This window comes from Mirounga angustirostris, unplaced genomic scaffold (genome assembly GCF_029215605.1).
Source record: "Mirounga angustirostris isolate CCGP_5_RB_7025 unplaced genomic scaffold, mMirAng1.0.hap1 SCAF_13, whole genome shotgun sequence".
NCBI classification, from domain to species: domain Eukaryota; kingdom Metazoa; phylum Chordata; class Mammalia; order Carnivora; family Phocidae; genus Mirounga; species Mirounga angustirostris.
Window position 1 is genome coordinate 17,250,909 of NW_026991721.1, and position 21,563 is coordinate 17,272,471.

The 21,563-nt window shown below is 38.9% G+C and overlaps 1 protein-coding gene and 1 pseudogene across 2 annotated transcripts in view; one reads left to right on the top strand and one right to left on the bottom strand.

Moving 5' to 3' along the window:
• HSD17B12 (hydroxysteroid 17-beta dehydrogenase 12) overlaps positions 1-21,563 on the bottom strand; it is a 156,761-nt gene that overhangs the window by 50,451 nt on the left and 84,747 nt on the right. Inside the window, exon 4 of one of the 2 annotated variants that reach the window (XM_045893874.3) lies at positions 3,992-4,099. The exons of the other annotated variant lie outside the window; for it this stretch is intronic. Coding sequence (XP_045749830.1) covers positions 3,992-4,099 — 108 coding nt within the window. The remainder of the gene's footprint in view (positions 1-3,991; positions 4,100-21,563) is intronic. 2 annotated transcript variants of the gene reach the window in all.
• Positions 13,812-13,930, top strand: LOC123858147 (5S ribosomal RNA; annotated as a pseudogene).

Below are 21,563 nucleotides of genomic sequence, written 5' to 3' on the forward strand. Positions count from 1 at the left end.
AAGTAGCTTTATAAATTTCTAAGCCCTCTGAAGAAGCAAGACTCTTCTACTTGTAACTTCCTTTATCAGCTGGGACTGGGAAGCTGCACAACTCCTAACAAGTTCCTTCCTTCCCGGAGATCCCAGAAGAGTTTTCCTCAACCCAGTTCCTTCAGCCCTTTGGCTCTCTCTCCTCAGCCTACACTTATACCTCTTCCTTTGATATGCTGGGGACTGAACTATAAGGAAGCCATCTCTGGATTCCAACCCAAATAACCTAGAAGTTTGCCATTTGGAAGCTAACTGGCCCTTTCCCCCAGTAGCTAATGATACTCTTGGGTCTTCTGTTAAGAAGCTTTAAGGACTTACGTATAAATAGAAATAGAGTAGACTGATCTTAACTATTCATCTCTGCTCAAACCATATTTTAGGATATATATTCTCAACATTTGACTATTCTCTATCCTAGAACATTCTGGAAAATATAGATTTTAGGGGAGAAAAATGGAACACATATGCCTCCCAAGTATTTCCTATATTCCATAAGGTTGCATGGGCAAGGGTAACAAAAAAATATTTTTTGCATTTAGCCAAGGAGAAAGGAAGGACACTAATAAAAAAATAATCTATCAAATACATAAGTGGAGCAAGTATTCACTTACAAAGGGCATGGGAAGAAAGAGAATAGTAAGTTCTAGTCCAGCTTTTGCAATAAATCATTTTTTACCATTAACTGACTTGTATTATCTATACTATGTTAGATCTATACTATTTTATTATCTATGCTATTGTTATTATCTATACTATGTCTAAACTATTGTTAATACTATACTATTAAAATACCTCTTGGGGTGCCTGGGTGGCTCAGTCAGTTAAATGTCTGCCTTTGGCTCAGGTCACGATCCGGAGTCCTTGGGATGGAGCCCCATGTCTCAGCAGGGAGCTGGCTTGTCCCTCTCCCTCTGCCCTTCCCCCCACCCGCCCCCACCCCCGCCTCATTCTCTACCTATCTCTCTCTCTCAAATAAATAAATAAAATCTTTTAAAAATGATGCCTCGTAATAAAATTATGGCACTGCGTACAGAGAGAAAAAAGTCAATAGGTAACAGTCCTGAACACACTAAGCCAGCACAGAATCACATCAGCCTGTACAACTGATTCTCTTGATTCTGCAACTTACACAACGCACGACAGTATGTGTGGAAAAGACCTTGACAGCATTTGGCATGGGGAAATTCTTGGTCTAGGATGCATTAAGAGCTTGAATAAAGCAATGATTGATTTTTTTTTTTTAATGAATCACAAACTAAATATTTTTTTCCAAGAGGACCTTTTTATTTTTCTTCTAGAATAAAGAATGTCACTTTTTACAGGTTAAAAAAGTCATAGTAGGGGAATTTGAAAAAGTATTATTTGTGGCATACTTCAAATCCAAGGCTACTCTTTTGGCCTTGGTAAACTCTGCCTCCTGCAATGTATTGTGCAAAGTCCTCCAAACCCATTTGGAGCATGCATGAGAATCTCTCCTGAGGAATCAAGTAAGTAAGCATTATAGCAATCGCATTTTGTTAACTGATTGTTTGCTTATTCAAAGCAGTATTGATGTCATTTTCTCTAAATAGTTCAAGTTTTTTAAGCTTTCTCAAATCTGTGTTTCTTGGCATTTGCCTGAAAGAAGACAGCAGATGCTTACTTATTTTACATAACAAGAGTTAAGAATCCAACTTCTCCACCTTAAGCATTTATAGTTTTATCAAGTTACGGTGACCTTTCTGTATAAATTCAGACAATTCATAGCCATTTTCTCCCCACTTATCTTACTGAAAACTTGATGTTTCTTTCATGACAAAGGGCTTTATCATTTTCCTATGTAATTCTTACAATACTAATTTTCTTTATTAAGCACTGACTATATACTTTAGTGGTTAATGCTATTCAAACAGACACAGGTTGGTGATTTATTTTTCATTTCATCATTACCAGTTTCATTAATACTCAGTAGAAAAAAATCCTTCTTATGCCTTCATATGGATTGCAAGGTCTTACTAGAAACCGACCTACATGCTTATTATTTTAGGAGATGTTAGAAAGGTGAGACTGACGTTATGCAGAGGAGGAAGGAGAATTTCCCCCTTATGAGACGGAGATGGAGTTACGTGGGATCTGGCTGGGGAGGAGAGGGAAAGTGAAGGAGCTACATACCCAGGGAATTATAAGAAAAAGACATCAGACCTACCCACTCCCCCTAGACAAGTTCTATAGTGTTATGTCCACCCTAGAGAAGGAACTGTAAGATGAGAGTTGAAATATGACCTGGTGATAACATTTAGCTCATAAAGGTGTTTATATTTACATTATAATTACATTTAAGGTGTTTTTAATAGTTCCCTCAAAAACCTTGACAAATTAAAATTACAATGCAATATATCTGTTAGTAACTATCAATAATTACATACACCTTATGAGTAAGGAGACAGTTGTGGTAGAGCAGGAAGAAAACTAAGCATATAACCAAAGAATAAGATAATGTATATGAAAATGTTGTTACAGACTTAAAAGGATCATGTAAACATTAGCTATAATTATTTTTATTATTGATTTGTCACCAAATAAAAGTTTAAAACAAAATTGTGTGTGTGTGTGTGAATCAATATTCAATCAGAACAGTTTGATTACAGTAAAGCTTTAAAGCGCGGTCTCTCAACCTCAGCACTATTGAGATTTCAGGCTAAGTCTTTCCTGTGGGGGTCTTGACTAAAGAAATGTTAGGAAACTTTTTTTTAAGTATTTTCTTTATTTTTCTCCTTTGATAACCCCCAAAAGAAAATGATGGCAAATTACCAGGTTAACACCAATTGAGCCAGTGGGATAAAGAGATTTAGTAAAGAAGCAACTTTTTTCTGAACTAGATGCTCTGTTTCTTTCTGGAAAGGACTCAAAAAATGGTGGGTACCTTTCCAAAGCCCACTTTTCCCCTTAAAATCTGGTGAATTTTTTCCATAATAATTCCCAACACCTGCCCTATCTCAGCAAAAGCACTGGTTTTTGGTAACGAGAGCAAGGTAGCTGAGGTATAACAAAAGGGAGTAGTAGACTCAGGAAAAACAAACAGAATCCCAGTTGTGTTGCTTGGTCTTCACGTGACCTTAGGCAAGTCTCTCAGCCGTGTGTTCCCAGCTGGGGTGATCTCACTCCCAACAGGACAAAAACTGGTTCAGGGGTGGGCAGTGTGAGATCTTATGCTTTGTCTGCTGAAGCACAGAGATACCTATAGTGCGTAAATAAGACATACAGTGTACCTGTGGTGTTAAAATTTCATGAGAGGGAGCATTGGGGGGAAATAATGTCTAAAAAGCCTCCTTGGGTAAGAGGGTAGTAACAAACAGGCTGAGAAACACTTCCCTTAGCCTTCATTTCCTCAACTGTCAAAAAGGGTCAGCATCACCCACCTTAAAGAATTATTATGCTATAACCATATCTAAATACACACAAAAGAGGGGCACCCAGGTGGCTCAATCGGTTAAGCAGCTGGCTCTTGATGTCAGCTCAGGTCATGATCTCAGGGTCCCGGGATGGAGCCCTGCATCGTGCTCTGAGCTCTGTGGGGAATCTGTTTGAGATTCCCTCCCTCTCCCTCTGCCCCTCTCCCGGCTCACGTGGGCACACGCACACGCATACTCTCCCTCTCTCTGTCTCTCAGATAAATAAATCTAAAAAAATCTAAAAAAATCTTAAAAAATACATACATACAAAAGAGAATGAGAGACGGAAAATAAAGCAGGCAGAGAAAATAACCCCAAAATTGTAAAAACAGTCATTAAAATATAACTAAAAACAAAGATCCAAATGTATATAATGCCATCTAACAATCAATTGTATTAAAAAGACAATTTTCTTCTCACTACTCACTTTACTGACTGAATACCTAAGATCCAAAAAGAAAACGCACAGTCATAGTAAAAGTCAAATAAAAAGTGCAAGATGAATCTATAAATGTGGCAAAGATACGAACCTAAAACACCAATTTTAAGACCTGCCAAGCTTGTTTTAATTTTATCATAAATATCTTCTGATGCAAAGTCAACAGCAATGGTCCTTGTTTCCACTTTGAATTTTTCTCCTAGGAAAAAAACACAAATAGAGAGAAGGAAAATCATAACATGGCAATTAAGATTAAAGCATTTGATGATATTACCTTTTCAAACTCTTCCCCCCGCCCCAATTTGATACGAAATTTAGACCAGAATCATGTTAGCAATCATGAGACCATCTAAGAGATGATACAGAGTCAACACAATAATTCTGCAATAAAAATTCCAGTGTTGCTACAGAGCTGGCTGACTGTTCCTTAATCAGTTCTCCTTCTATAAATCAATAATGACTCCTTTTTAGACTCTTAGGTACAAATAGTAAAACATGATTCGTATCATAATGTTATATACTCTTTAAATACCACTGTTTTTTTTTTTATTTTAATTGCAAACTGATGCTTCATAATTTCAGATAGAAGTCTTTATGTTGCAAAATGTTTTAAAGGGTGATATATAAAAGTCCATCTTATTAAAATGGAAATAAAATGAGTATGATCGTTGTGGAATTTAGGGCCCTGATTAACAGTTAATGGTCACCACATTAAAAAACCCACACAAAATGCACAGTGACAGAGCTACAAAATGACAGAAGACAGTCCTCGGTGTTCTATTTTGCTCAGGACAACAGAAGTACACACAGAGCTAATGGAAATCACACATTCAGAAATGGGACTCTGGAGAAACCGAACTCACTGAGGTAATGCAGTGTTCACTTCCGCCCTCCCTCGTGAGTCCATTTGAGAAGGCATGGACTGTGAGGTCCCCCAGACACAGGTACCAGTTTTAATTTTGTACCTATTTGCTAAATGACTTTGAGCAAGTCACATATCCTCCACGAGCCTCAGCATCCTCTCCTGATAATGAAAGTAATGCTACCCAACCTCTGCTTTGAGGCTCAAGTGCTATCTGGTGGTATGCAGAAGGCACTCCATAAATGCTAAGTCTCCTCTCTCCTCCACTAACGCCGCTCTCACTTCCCTTAGTGCAGTTCAGGTGGCTAAGAATGTTTACTCTTTGGAACTTGATGAGAATTCAGAAGAATTCATTTAAAAATCCTGCTTCCAAAAAAATAAACTTTTCTTTATTCGAAGTTAATGTTGGCTCATCACAGAGTCTGCAACATTAATCCACAAAGGACACTGCCATTCTTGATCTAAAAGGAGTTCTGCCTACAACTGAAGAGCTGGTTCACAAGAGATCTGTTTCTTAGTCTCAATGAAAAGTATTGACCTGAGGTAGGAATCCATGAATAAACTGGAGAGAAGAATATGTGACCTAGAAAATACCTATCTGGTGTTGGGGCACCTGGGTGGCTCAGTCGGTTAAGCGTCTGCCTTCGGCTCAAGTCATGATCCCAGCGTGTGGGGATTGAGCCCCACGTCGGGCTTCCCACTCAGCAGGGAGTCTGCTTCTCCCTCTCCCTCTGCTCCTTCTCTCTCTCTCTCTCACTCACTCTCAGATAAATAAATAAAATCCTTAAAAAAAAAAAAAGAAAATACCATATCTGGTTGTTAAAGGCACACTTATATTCCAGTGTCAATGAGTGTTCATGTAATGGAGAGCCACAGACCAAGGTGTCACGTCACAACAGCTCATCCAACAGGTCTTATTATAAATGCTTCCCAGGATTTACCACCAGTAAGTAGAGAACACTGCCCTTATTAGAGCCACAGATTTACAAGAAAAAAAAAAAAAGACCCAAATCAAAATGCTGAAGGGTACCTTTTATTAAATGTAAAACTTCATTCAGGAATGAAATGAGATAAATTTATCTATTTATTTTGAGAAAAACAAAGAATGTTTCCACACTAGTGCTATATACTGACATTTAAGAAAAATCTCTCTACTAATAAAAGCCACCTCACAACTCCTGAATCAAATTTACTCTTTTAAATCTCACAGGATTTGGGGAATGTACTTATAATGTAGAGTCTTGTATAGATAGGCTGCTAAACATATTCAGAGACCCTTTTGGAAAGAATGTTATTTTATTTAATAAGAACCCTCAAGTAAGCTTTTCTTTGTACTCACATTAAGATAAGCAAAATGGCTTCTGATGCAAGCTTTTCAAGATAAATCCGATTTTGAACTTGTACCTGGATTACCCTGAATCATGTCCTAGTGCAGTTAACACTGCTGTTCTACCTTTTCTCCACTGTCTCCATCATGAGCTGCTTCTTCTGCAATGTAGGGCTGTCTGATCACGTCCCCCACCCCCTCACACACTTCCAGAGCTCCAGCTGGCTTACGGTAAGAGTCACAGTCTGCAGCAGTGGCCTAATACTGCTCTGAACTGACCTCCACCTCCCTACTCTCCCCGCTGTCCCCGCCTCTAGCCACATAGGCCCTAAGCAATTCTCTCTTTTTCTCAGATTTTATTTATTTGAGAGAGAGAGAGAGCATGTGCGCACATGATGGGGGGGGGGGGAGCAGAGGGAGAGGGACAAGCAGACTCCGTGCTGAGCGCAGAGCCCGTCACAGGGCTCGATCCCAGGACCCTGAGATCACGACCTGAGCCGAAATCAAGAGTCTGATGCTTAACAACTGAGCCACCAGGGTGCTCCTTGAGCAATTCTTTAAACTCAGAATGTCCCCCAAACACATTCAGGGCTTTTGCACTTTATGAAGGATGACAATGTGGCATTCCCTCCAGGCTCTCCATTTACTTAATGTCTCACAGTAAAATCTTGTGGTTGCAAATTCTTAAAGAAATTAAAGAACTAAAGAATGCCATTATTAGAATATTACACACCGTTATGCAAAGATACTCAACACTGTTGATTATTCCTACTGTCAAACCACTTGGTATTTGAAATTGGATAGGCTGGCATCCTGCTACTTAAATTGTGGACAAATACAATCATGTCCTCCTCAGTTTTTTCAGATTGAAGTGATTCTGAGATGGTCTTGGCTCACTGTTTCTCAGCCTAAGAAGCAAAAGCTGTTGAGTGGTATGGGCAGTTCAAGGCAGTCAACTCACCAGAAATAGAGGCGGAAAATCAGCTCTGGCTTATGGAGAATGAAGCCAAGAAATAACTGGGATGATACCATTATTCCATTTTTATCTACTAGTCCACTGAAAGCTACCCAACTACAATGGTAGAATAAGAGAAAGAAATATTATTTAAAACTATAGAGCTATAGAATATTGAACATCCTCATAACCTCAAGCATTCCACCACTTCCAAGCATGGGTGCCCTGCTCCTCCAGTCACATGGCTGATTTTTACTCAGAGGATTGTAAATTAGTTCAAGGTTAAGTCTGGAAAGGACAGAGAAGAAACTGTGCTTATAAGCAGGCTCAAGATGCTGCAAACAGGGGCGCCTGGGTGGCTCAGTTGGTTAAGCGACTGCCTTCGGCTCAGGTCATGATCCTGGAGTCCCAGGATCGAGTCCCGCATCGGGCTCCCTGCTCGGCAGGGAGTCTGCTTCTCCCTCTGACCCTCCTCCCTCTCATGCTCTCTGTCTCTCATTCTCTGTCTCACGAATAAATAAAATCTAAAAAAAAAAAAAAAAAAAAAAAGATGCTGCAAACACCTCTCAATATTTAAACTAACACATCTTTAGGTTCATGCCTAGAAAGGTCATGAAACATATTCAGAATAGCCTTATGTTTAACATACTTCTAGGTCTGGCCATCATTATTTTTATTTTGCTCAACAAATTGACATCTCTCTGGGGCGCCTGGGTGGCTCAGTCGTTAAGCGTCTGCCTTCGGCTCAGGTCATGATCCCGGGGTCCTGGGATCGAGCCCCGCATCGGGCTCCCTGCTCAGTGGGAAGCCTGCTTCTCCCTCTCCCATTCCCCCTGCTTGTGTTCCCTCTCTCACTGTGTCTCTCTCTGTCAAATAAATAAAATCTTAAAAAAAAAAAAAAATTTGACATCTCTCGAATTTAACAGTCTTTCCCTAAGAATAATTGTATAGGTCTTAGAAAGACTCCTATTTTTCCTCTGTGTGCCTGGGGAAAGGGGGCCTGAGAATGCTAGAAAAGAAATCTCATCTACATAAACTCATGTATTATTTATAATTTTTTATTAATAAAACCAAAAATAATATATTAATTCTCATTTGTCCCTACATCTGCTCCAAATAAATGATCAGTTTTTCCCCTAAGTTTCTTTCACCCTTCCCCATCTTTTCCATATTGTAAATTTCATCATTTAAGATTCAAGTTATGTCACCAGCCTGTGGACTGTCTTTTCAGGATTCCCATTTCCTCCAAGGTAAAACTACTTACTTACTCTCTCAGCTATGTTCCTAGAGGCCTTCTATGTAACCTTAGTAAGCATCCTAATATGTTATGCAAACAGTCTATTTCCTAACAAACACAGATCGTTCTCTGTTATCTTTGTATATCCAGCACCCAGCACAATGCCTGGCATATAACAGAGGTCACTCAAATGTCTGCCATGTGAGTAAATACATCGAGGCTGACACAGCCCATTTATTAAAATCACCTTCTCAGTAACTTCTGAAACTCTTCCCTATAGAAATAAAACTATACACTGGTAGGAGATGTCCATTATGAGGCATAACAACATAAAGTGCTTACTGTTAGGCATTTTAAAGCATTAAGATAAATTAAGAAACAACTCAGTCCTTCCATTTGTCCTGCATGAGTTGGACTATCATTCTCATAGAGGCAGAAACATTTTAGAGTTGTAGGAAACCATCCAGTCTCATGAATAAAGTACTCTAGGAGCTTAACTCAGGTCACAGACATGAAGGTTGAAGATATTTTAGTCATGGACCACTCTCCCTATCCCCAGTCCTGAAAAAGATAATTAGGGGAGAGGAGCGGCTCTTGGGGAAATGGTACTATATTCAACACCTACCAATTTTAGCTTCTTAAATCTAAATCCATTAAACGCAATTTAGAACCATAAAAATGTATTGCATGTTTTTAAAAACCCCTCCATTTTCACATAAAATGTTTTAGAGTATTTAGAGATGTAAAAAGCACAATGAGTCTTTTGTATTTTTTCTAATTTTAAGGGGAAAACAAAGAACAAAATGTCCCCTAACTAAATTCTCTCTACTTCCCTCCTTTTGCTATTTTCCTTCTTTTTGCCCCCAGCCCTTACCATCTCCCTCGTCCCCTACCCCTCAGGGTGAGATATCTCCCCACAGAGAAAGCCTCCTTTGTGTAGCTATGGAGAAACGGGTGATTGTGCCCTAGAAGGGAATAATTCATCTGACTCCATTTTTAAAGACCCATTTAATTATAATTATCAGAGATGCTACACAAATAATGGTCCATTTCTTTTTTTCATTGCCCTTGAAAACACTCTCATGATCATTTTAATCTCATATGAAGAGACCCACTTTCAGTCAAATAAAAAAAATCCATCATAGTATCACCAGGATTCCATCCCAAACCAAGTATTTCTTTACTTTAAGCCAAGGTTATTATATTTTATTCATTATGGGCTATTTAACTAGAACAACCAACTGAAATAAATAAAAACCATATACGATGCAAATCTGTTCTATTGATAGCACATGAATAGGTTCCATTCTTTTGAAAGCCCCGAGTTCGACACTGGGTTCAGGTGGGCAAGGCACTTTTGAAAAAATTTTCAAATAAGGATGTTTATTTTCCACACTTAGGAAAAAAACAAAACAAAACAAAAGGGCTGCTAATGGAAACACCTGAATTTTATGTTCTGAGGTGAGAAAAATGCAAAAAGTATTCCTAACATTAGTAAAGATTCCAAGATGATGTCATTAATACAATGTAAGTGGAGTGTTTGTGTCCCCCCAGATTCATGTGTTGAAGCCCTACCCACCCCCCCATGCGATGGTATCTGGAGGTGGGACCTTTAGGAGGTAACTGGGTTTAGATGAGGTCATGAGGGTGAGGTTCTCCTGATGGAATGAGTGTCGTCCTGAGAAGAGGAAGACAGAGAGAGCTCTCTCCCCACATGCACGCACCAAGGAAGGGCCACCTTCTCATCAGTAAGAAGGCGGCCATCTAACGGGGACCCTCACCAGGAACTGAATCTGCCGGACCTCGATCTTGGACTTCCCAGCCTCTAGAACTGTGAGAAATAAATGTGTATTCTTTAAGATAGGCAGACCATGACGTTTTGTTATGGCATCCCGAGCTCATCAAAACAGAGTTTGTTCAAAAAAGCGTGGGATGCAGTTAGAAGCCCTGGACTTGGCTGCCAACTCATCCACTTGTTGGCTGAGAGCCCTTCACTCAAGCCTTTTCACCTGCAGGAATCCCCTTACTACAAGAAATAATACCCACCCTGCAGAGTTCTTGTGAGTACATCAGAATGTATTGTAGGGAACTGTCAAGTCTTATGCAAATGTTTGCTTTATGTAGATCTGCCAGCTTCCACAAAGATGACCACATCAATGGAGAGTTGTCTTCTTCCCAAACAGCACAGGCTGCCATACATATTTTCTGTATCATTCATTCTTTCCTCTTAGCATCAGCTGCATATCTATTTTCAAATTGAATATGCACATCCAACTCTACTTTTTAAAAAGCGCTATCTTTATTACTATATTATTCATGGAATCAATGGTCATGATATGCTATTCTTAGCAACGCCTTTCATGTCCAGGTATTTCTTTGACTCAGTCTGCCTGTAATTAACCTTTGAATTACTCTGTTTTATCAGTTCCAAAAGGCACGTTTTTACTCACTCTTTTGGTCTCTGAAATCAGGATGCCATACAATTGATGGCATGCCAGTTTAACCAGTGATTCTTCTTTCTTAATGCTTATAAGCTGCCTCATTGTTTCATGATCACTGGTGTCTCCAATTTGATGAAAGAACCCAAGAACCCTGCTGACAATCCAGCCTTCTCTTTAATGTCACAAAATGAACCGAGGACAGCTTCCAAATGCAAGATTCTCTGTGCTTATTCCGCCAGCACCACTAGTCACGAAGGCAGATTTCCCATCCTCAACGAAGGCCCAAAAACCTTAGCATACGCTCATTCATTTATTCAGGGGCACAGGCATTGGCAACCAGACAAAGCATCTCACTCTCTAAATCATCAGCTATGAGAGGAGTGTCCATGTCTGGGTTTTTCTTTGCCACCACACACTCAGAGCCTGATTCACTACAGGAGCTCAATATATATGTTTTGACTAAGTAAATTCAAGAAGTACACCCTCTTGTCAGACTTTACCCTGAGTAGAATAGCAGATACTCTCAAATAGGTCATATTTTGGTGAAGGAGATATGCATGAACCCAACTGTTGCTCATTAATATGAACAAAGAGTGCAAAGAGAAAGCAACTCACTCTTGCACAGTGGGATTTTAAATAGGAGGTGACATTTGCATTGAGTCCTTGTGTAGGAATTGGCCACGCAGAGAAGGGAGAGAAGTAGGCAGAGGCAGAAAGTGCAGGAAAGGAAAAGCATGTTCTAAGAATCCCTGTGGATGAAGTATATAGTGCACAGGGAGGAGAAGACAGAAAATATTCTGTAGCAGGAAGCAGATAGAGGTTTTATGTGCCAAGATAACAAACAGGCCAGTGACATAATTTGCAGGGCCTGAAGCAAACAAAATAAAAATGTGGGGCCCCTTGTTGAAAAATTATTAAGAATTTCAAGATGGCCACAGCAGAGCATTAAACCAAGTATGGGCCCTTTTAAACGGGAATGCAGAGGCCACACACCTATAAAGGCAACCCTATAATGAGGCAATGAGGCTATTAAACTGGAAAGTGACAAGATCACACGTACTTTAGGAAGCAAATGCTGGTGGCAGAGGAGAGGACACACAGCCTGTTATAAAAAGTGGTGGGCAACAATGAGAGAACCCAGCAGCTGCTGCTTTAGTCCCATGAGGAAGGAGGGCCCAAAGGAGAGAGGCAGGCTGGCTGGGAGAGACTTCTGAGTTAGAGTCTGATTAGACACACAGCTTTAGGGAGAGAGGACACAATGGTTTTATCCATTTGGTTTAAAATCTGGTTAATAAACTATCATACTTTAGAGCTACAAGAGTCTTCATAGTTTTGCATTTGAGGCAATGTTCCTGTAATTATGTCTCAGCGTTTTTTAAAATCATAAAAAAATGTTTGTTATTTTTTAGTAAAGTGAGTTTTTTCTTGAGGTAGCTTACTTCTCTCTTTGTTGGCTTAAAAAATGAAATTACTACCAATGAGATTTGGGCCAGAGTACACACAGGATTACCATGAACTAAAAACCAAGTTGGCAAGCAAAAGATATATTTTTTGTAACCCTCTGTGTATTCCTCTCTTCATATTTCAAAAAGAAAGATAACTAATTAGAAGTCAAATATCACACGGTACCTTCTAAAAATTCTGATTGAGCTACTTTTTTTTTTTTTAAGCAACCACTTTTTATTTTAACCTGTCACTTTGTTCTCACAAGATTCTGTTGTGGTTTTGTGAAATCCTGCCACAGGAAAAAAGTATTCTTTTCGAGATCTGGGTCTCTCATTTTGGTATTTAGAAAAAGGAAGTGTTAACAGTTACTTTTATTTCTTAAAAAAAAAAAAAAAAAGAGGAACTTTTGAAAAAATTACCATAAAATTTAAAATATCAGCTATTGAAATGAATATTTACTTTATGACAATTAACACTTGGAAGATAAATATAGTTCAACAACATTTTGCCAAGAGTAGAACCATCTTTCTGTTCAACACACACACAAAAAACTCTTCATTTAAATTGTTAAAAGAGCATAGTTTTCACATATCAAACCAAAATAAAAGCAAAAAACTGCCTGATTTAGAGTCTCTTTCTCCTGTACTCTTACAACTAAGGATAAGAACTTGATGCAAATCATTCTGATTCTAAGATGCCCTGAAGAACCCAGAGGTACCATATAAAAAAAATGCATAGGGGGGGTGCCTGGGTGGCTCAGTTGGTTAAGCGACTGCCTTCGGCTCAGGTCATGATCCTGGAGTCCCGGGATCGAGTCCCGCATAGGGCTCCCTGCTTGGTAGGGAGTCTGCTTCTCCCTCTGACCCTCCCCCTCTCATGTTCTCTCTCTCTCTCATTCTCGCTCTCAAATAAATAAAATCTTTAAAAAAAATGCATAGGGTTATGGTTAATATTCTACCAACTGAACAGGAGTAATAACTATTATAGTTACCCACTGAACATCAGCTAGATGCCAAGAACTCTACCAAGTGACATTACATCATTTAATCTGCATAAGAACTTACTGATATATTGCTGAAACTTGCCAATGATTATTCCCATAAATTTCAGTTATCAACATTTAAAAGGCCATTATTTATTTGTTTGTTTTTTTAATTGTGAAATAATCTCAAGCAAAGAAAAATTGCAAATACTCTACAAGAAACTTTTTTTCCGGAACCATGTCAGATTCAGTTGCTAACAAGATGTCATCCATCACCCATAGAAACTTCAATGTAGTGGTTCTCAAAGCGTGGTCCATGGCTTTGAGGGTCGCCCAGAGTCAAAAATACTCCGACGTTCATTATGTGCATCCTTCAGTGTATTGGCTTGCGCTGATGGCACAAAAGCAATGTGGGTAAAACCTTAACACGAATTAAAGCAGCAGCACCTAACTATATCCTTCACAGATTTGCAGTAAAAAAGAAAAAGTCAGTTTTGTTTAAGAATGTCCCTTGAAGAAGCGGTAAAATCATTAATTCTATTTAATCTCTACCCTTGATGACACATCTTTTTAATGTGCGGTGTGACAAAATGGGAAGTATGCATAAAGCACTTTTTCTGTGCACCTAATACGACGAGTGTCCTGAGGAGAAGCATCTGTGGTCTACGGCCATACCACCCTGAACGCGCCCGATCTCATCTGATCTCGGAAGCTAAGCAGGGTCGGGCCTGGTTAGTACTTGGATGGGAGAAGCATCTGTGAAAATGAGTCGTATAAGCCGAGTTAGGCCCTGTCCTCATACTGCGCCATTTTACTTGAAAAAACAATGGACAGAAAAACCATGCTTCTTTAGATTTAGCAGACATATTTTTAAAAATGAAGTGAGTCTCTCATTTTAAGAAAAACAACCAACAGTATTTATTGTCCATGAGAAAATTTGAGCTTTTGAAGGAAAAATCAGAATTTCGGAAAACTTGTAGCTACCTCCATGTGCTTGAGAGAAAAGATTTTTCTGATAAGATTGGGAGTGATATTAATAAATGTGATTTTTTTGGGTGCTGTGTCAACATTTGTGAGATCTGCAAAACTCAGGAACCAATACTGTCTGATGAGCAATGCACACAGATACAAAAGCATAATGCATAAAAAACCTATGCAAAGTGTGAGGTGGACAAATGGATTTTAATGTAACTGAGTATGAAAATCCATTGATACATTTTCAGATTCCATACTTCAACTAACTTTTAAGAAACCTCCACTTACGTAGTTTTGATGTAGTATCAAAGAAGAATATCCACAATTACCTGAAGGGGCTATTCAAATCACTTCCTATTTTCCAACTACATTACCATGTAAAGCCAGATTTTCTTCTACTTCAACCAAAATAACCCTGAAGCAGACTAAATGCAGAAGCAGATATGCAAATGTAACTGTCTTCTACCATGCCAGATATTAAATAGATTTGCAAAAATGTAAAACGCCACTCTTGTCACTGAGTTTTGTTTTGTTTCAGAACCTATAGCTGTTCTTCCTGCTAAAAAATGTTATATAAACATGTAATGGGTTTATTGTTACTCTTACATGAATTAAATAATTTTTTTAATTAGTCAATTTGAATATCTAAGATAATTCACATTCACAGTTGTATCACACATAAATCAAAGATCTTTGGGGTCCTCAATATTTTAAGAGTTGTAAAGGGGTCCTGAGACTAAAAAGTTTATGAATGTTGCTTCAGTATGTATTTCCTATAGTCTCCAAAATCAGATAGCCATCAAAATCAGGAAATTAACATTGATGCATTACTGCCTCTAGTCCTCAGAGCCTGATCAAGTTTCACCAACTGCCACAACAATATCCTTTATGGAGAAAGGATCCAAATCAGAATCACCCTACACATTTAGCTGCCATGTCTTGTTTCGCCTCTTCCAATCTGGAACAGCTTCTCAGCCTTCTCTTGACCTTTATGACTTATTTTTTTTCAAGATTATTTATTTATTTATTTGAGACAGAGAGTGAGAGAGAAAGAGAGCACAAGAGGGGGGAGCGGGAGAGGGAGAAGCAGACTCCCCGCTGAGCAGGGAGCCCGATGCGGGACTCGATGCCGGGACTCCAGGATCAGGCCAACTACTTTGTAGAGTACTCCTCAACTTAGGGTGTGTGTGTGTGTGTGTGTGTGTGTGTGTTACCTCACGATTAGATTTAGGTCATGCATCCTTGGAAGGACTATCATAGAAGTGAAGTTGTGTTTCTCACTGCATCCTATCAGGTGGCACACAGTTTCAATTGTCCCACTACTGATTGAGGATAACTTTGATCTCTTATTAAGGTGGTGTCTGCCAGGCTCCTCCCCTGTAAAGTTACTATTTTTCCCTTCTTAACCAACAAATATTTTGGTAATCTGTAGGGAGATACTTTGAGACTATATAAAATCCCATTTTTTCTTTTTTTTATTTAAGTATAATTAACTACAGTGTTATATTAGTTTCAGGTGTACAATATAATGACTCAACAGGTCTATCTATTTCTCAGTGCTCATCAAGATAAGTATAATCGTAAGAGCTATTCCAGATTCATCTTCTATTCTCCCAGCCCCAGCCCTGAATTAGCCATTTCTCCAAGGATCCCTGGATCCTTTATTAGAAAACGTATCTAGAACTAAGATGTGGGTGCTGAGTTTGCTCATTGCAGTGTCACAGGCTCAACGCAAGCACATACTAGGGACTGTCCCACAGAGCAGCCAGTTGCCAACCAAGAGACCTCACCCGAGATGCTTTTATAGAGGAGCCAAAGATGCAGTAGTTAGGCCTTGGGGGTCTCCTCCAGAGTTCAGAACATTGTAAGTCATCTTACATATTAAACACGCAAAGGTCTTTGATATATACTACATAATAAAGACTGATAAAATACTGTAAGTTAGGCTTTAGTTTCAGAAGGGATAGCTTTGTGGCCTTCACTCGGTGGATAAAAATGTAAATAAATATTTGAGTTTTGTAGGGGCAAAACAAGCTCTTGGTTACTTATTTTCACGCTAAACATATATAAGCAACTCTATACTTTGCCCAGAGCATTTCCAGAAAGTGTGCCTATCAGATATTGAAAAGTAAATCCCATCTGCCCAGAAAAACAATTTGATAATTGGAATTTCTCTAAAATCAATCATAACTAAGCCTAATAATATACCATAAATACACAAACATACAATACCATTAGCCTCTATAATTTAAAATAGTAAAACTGTGCTCCCAAATACTGATTGTCTTGAGGACCCAATTTACTATGAAGTGTGTGTATGTATGTGTGTATGTGTATATATATGTGTGTGTGTATGCGTGTGTATATATATATGTTGCCTATAATATATAAAAATGTTTATATATGGCCTTAAAACACATTAGTTAGTCCCATTTATCTTAATATACAGTAAAACTGCCTTCTTAGACTTTAGGAGAATGATTTGGATAGTATGGGCCTTTAAAAAAGAAGTTTAAGGAAGTATAAGCTAAACCTTCTTTTATATTAACAAATTCCTCTCTAGCTGACAGATGCAGTGTCATTTCCATTGCCCATACAGGTGCCTCAAAGTCTGGTAGTAGAAGGCCAACAGATATTAGAATGAAGGCAAACTTTCCTCAGTACTTAAAAACAGATGAGCCAAGACTGATATTAAGTCATAATGCCAATACACATTAGCTGATCAATGACAGAGCCTTCTGAGGACATTCCAAGACAGTACAGTCCTGTGGTCTACTTGGAAATTTGTATAGTTGGTTTTGACTGGATATTCACATAAACTTTTTCAAGAGATGAGTGATAGAGCTAATCCTTATCTGTAAGTTTTGAATTTATATTGTTTCTTCCCATGTACAAAACCATTTTTTTCCTACAAATAGTTTTGTTTTTGTCTTTGGCGTTGGGGGGTGTAAAGGAAAGCAGAATGTTTTATCATGATTTTTGCTTCAGCAACTTTGGGACAAATTAAAAGTCCTAAACTCTGGGAAAAAAAAAAAAAGCAGTTATCAGAGGAGTCCCTGAATTCCCTAAAATTGCAGGCAAATATTCTGCATATAAATTGACCCTTGAACAACACAGGTTGGACAGCACGGGTCCACTTATATGTGGATTTTTTACAATACAGTACTGTAAATGTATCTTCTCTTCCTTAGGACTTTCTTAATGGCATCTTCTTTAGCATACTTTATTATAAGAAAGAGTATATAATAGATATAAAACACAAAATGTGTTAATTGACTGTTTATGTTATTGGGAAGGATTCCAGTCAACAGGTTATCAGTAGTTAAGTTTTTGAGGAGTCAAAGGTTACACATGAATCTTTGACTGCGTGGGGGGTCAGCACCCCTAGGCCCCACATTGTTCATGGGCCAACTGTACATATATATTTTTTTATAGGGATAAGTTTTTTATCATTTCGATTCACAAAAAGTCCATGACCCTCAAAAGAGTAAAAATTTTTGGTTTAACTACTCCCAGAAATAACCACTGTGAATGGTCTGGGCTATAACCTTCCAGACCTTTTTTGATACATATTTACATATGTTATATACATACAAAGTTGGCTCATGAGTTTAGTTAGCATTTGTGGTATGTGGGGTTTTTGTTACTGTTGTTTCGCAAAAGTAAAACCAGACTTTCTCTAAATATCTACTCTGCAACTTGCCTTTTTTTCCCAATAAAGATGGCCTTCCATGTCAATACATACAGACTTCTTAAAAAGATTTATTTATTAATTTATTTATTTGAGAGAGAGAGAGGGAGAGGGAGAGAGAGAGGTGAGAGAGAGGAATAACACAAGCACTGGGGAGGAGCAGAGGGAGAGGGAGAAGCAGAGTCCCCGCTGAGCAGGGAGCCCAATGTGGGGCTCAATCCTGGGACTCCGGGATCATGACTTGAGCCGAAAGCAGACACTTAACCAACTAAGTCACCCAGGTGCCCCCATATGGATAGACTTTTTTAATTACACAAAATAGCTGGTCCATAATTTATTTAACCAATCATTCAAAACATTATGAGCAGGCACAGATCAAAGGAAGAATTCATTATACTGGAGATGGGGAATGTATCATGGCAAGTTAAAAAAAACCAGAATGCCAATGAATTCAGGGGAACTTTTATAGGTCACCAAAGACCTTATTAAAAACAAAAACAAAAACAAAAAAACAATGAAAAAGACTAAATAAGGATGGAGAAACTACGGAATGTTTACGTGTTACCACCAATGCCAAAAGCAGTTTGACCAAAAAGAGTTTTGGGTGCAACTAAGGCGAGGCTCCCCATATATGCCCCCTCTTCCAGGACCCCTTCCCATGCTGAAGACAATAAAAGAGAAGAAACCCCACATATATAAATAAAGTATGCAAAGTAAGTCCCAATCCAAGGCAGGGTCACATGTAGTCTAGTCAAGCCCACCTTGGGGAAAGGTCTGGGGAAGAATCTGAGAAAGGCTGTACCGCAGGCAACAAAGGCATCAAGTCATAAAGGAGAGAATTTGAGGAATATATTAAAGAGCCATACTGAGCCAAAGCATTCAAGAGTATTTGTGGATGCTGGTCACTATTTTACCCCCATAACTATGGTCAAACAGGTGATAGATCACATGACAGCAGATTTATTTTATTTTTAAAGATTTTATTTATTTGAAATAAACAAAGTGAATGAGCAAGAGAGCAAAAGCAGGGGGAGGAGCAGAGGGAGAGGGAGAAACAGAGTCCTCGCTGAGCAGGGAGCCTGATGTGGGGCTTGATCCTAGGACGCCAGGATCATGACCTAGGCCGAAGGCAGACACTTAACCAACTGAGCCACCCAGGCCCCCCCACGGCTGCAGTTTCAATCACCCATACCAAGGTTTGGAAGGAATCACTGACCAAGAAGAGGTAGAAGCTCACGTTCTCACCGCGCTGTGTATGAGCTGATCTGGTAACACAGAGTAATCTAGCTCTTTCTATCTCCAGTGAGGCTTGGGCCCTCTCTAGCAAAGAGGACACTGGAATAGGGAGTTACTGCCAGACATTCAGATAATTTCTCATTTTTCACTTCCATAAGCAATACTGTGAATATCCTGCATATAAACCTCTGTGCAGTTACCTGAGTTTTTCTGTAGAATAAACTTCTAGAAGTAGAATAGTCAGATCAAAGGGTGTGTGTGTCTTTATAGATCGAGTACAGGAGAAAAAGGGAATCAACTTTCACTCTTTATAATTCTATACAGTTTGAATTAATTAGTTGATTAATTTCAGGAAATAAGTACTACTTTTGTCATTTTAAAAGAAAAAAAGTACTTCCTTAGGTCAAGATTGGCTCCCAGGTCTACAAGAACTATCAAGAGAGCCAGGCTGCATAGAATCAAATATATAAAGAAACAAAGTGTTCATCAGAAGCTAGAGGAGTTGCTGGAGAAACCTGGATAGCAGAAATAGGAGAGTCACTGAGGCAGGTCTTGCAAATGTTCATCTAAGCACAGGCTGCGGAATTGGCCAGAGGCATCAAATGGTTAGGTCTCCCCATAAGGCTGCTCCTATCATGGAAATAAACATGCCAGACTCTCTTCACTTGACACTCCTGACCACACACACTCTCTGGCAATAGATGGCATGCTCACGAAGGGAGACTCTGGTTTTATTTTGGCTTCCTTTATACTTCTGCCAACAGGGAGCAGTTATACTGGTAAGTATTATAGCCTGCACCACCATTATACTTCTTAAAAAAAAAAAAATCTGGGCATTCAATTTTGTTTATCATCCTACTAAACTTGATTTCAGGCAAGTTTTCCCTTAGAAGGCATATTCACTCTTGAGTCTCCCAACAAACGCAGGTTTCAGGGCCTGCAAATTTATGTGCCAGTTCGTAAATCTTGGTTAGTTCTCCAGGAGTTCCCTTTTGAACTGAACAATGTGGAATTTAAGTGTTCAGTCTTGAACATAAGCACTTGGGCTCTCTCTCTGCCCCCCACCCAGGATTTGTCAGCCAACTTCTGGTGGTCACTGAACTGGTTTCTCAGCCAATATTCTTCTGCAGTAACATATCCTTTTACCTTTTAAAATTTTGTATGTATGTATGTTTTTTTAAAAGGACTTTTTATTTTTATTTATTTTTTTATTTTATTTATTTGTTTGAAAAGTTACCTGGAAAAGTAAGGGCCAATGTCTTTTTCTCACTTTTATCTGCTCCTATTCCTCATTATCAAATGCCACAAGCAAACAAGAATTAAGAGCTATGAAAGTGCATCACATTTCATTGGGAAGTCAGGAAAAGTACTTCACCGTAGAAAGTTTTATTAAAAAAAAAAAAAAGCAATGGGTGTTGTACGTAAGTGTGGAATCACTACATTGTATACCTGAAACTAATATTACACTGTATGTTAACTAAATGGAATTTAAGTAAAAACTTGTTAATGGGGTGCCTGGTGGCTCAGTCAGTTATGCATCAGAGTCTTTGATTTCAGCTCAGGTCAGGGTTGTGAGATTGAGCTCCCCCCTCCCCCCACCCTGCTTAAGATTCTCTCGCTCCTCTCCTTCTGACCCTCCCTGCTTGCTCTCCTTGTCTCTCTTTCTCAACACAAACAAACAAACAAAAAAAAAAACCCCAACTTGGAAGAAAAAAAAAAGCAGCAAAGAAGCTTCTACGTCTTCCTTAGGAAGACTAAAACAACACATGAGACGATATCCTTATGTGTCATTATGTCACGTATATGATATATAGCAATGCAACGTATTTATAAGAATACCATGTGTAGGGGCAACTGGCTGGCTTGGTCGGTGGAGCATGTGACTCTTGGTCTCAGGGTTGGGAGTTCCAGCCCCACGTTGGGTGTGAAGATTACTTAAAAATAAAATCTTAAAAAGAAAAAAAAGAACAGCATGCATATGAGATGCTATCTTGTACAACAGACAGTATGTGTGGCAATATAACATGCAGAAAAAGGAGTAGGGAGGAGATCACCTAGATCCTGCTACCGATTATTTCCCATGAAATTACAGAGATGCTCACCTTTATTATTCTCTCAAATATCTGAGTCAGCAAAATTATTTTGCAAATGTCAATGAATTCCAACCATTTTTGAAGTGGCAGCCAGTTAGGATCAGAAATGGGAACAGTAGTGGCAAGTTTTCTTTATCAGTAGGTATTAGAGGCCAGGATGATGAAAAGCATAAAGATGAACAAAATTCAGTAAGGTGCCTGCCCACAGGGAAAACAGTAGTGGATCATGTGGAAGACATCTGGTGGACTGCCCTGGGTAAAGAGCAGTTAAATTTCTCATTCTGCCCCAAGAAAGCAATTCACTTATTATACCTGGAAGGGCAAAGACTGAAAGTTCAGCTTTCTCCTACACTCAAAAATGTCTCAAGTATATTACCTTGTTTGATCTTTACAATAATCTGCTAAGTTATAGAGAGCA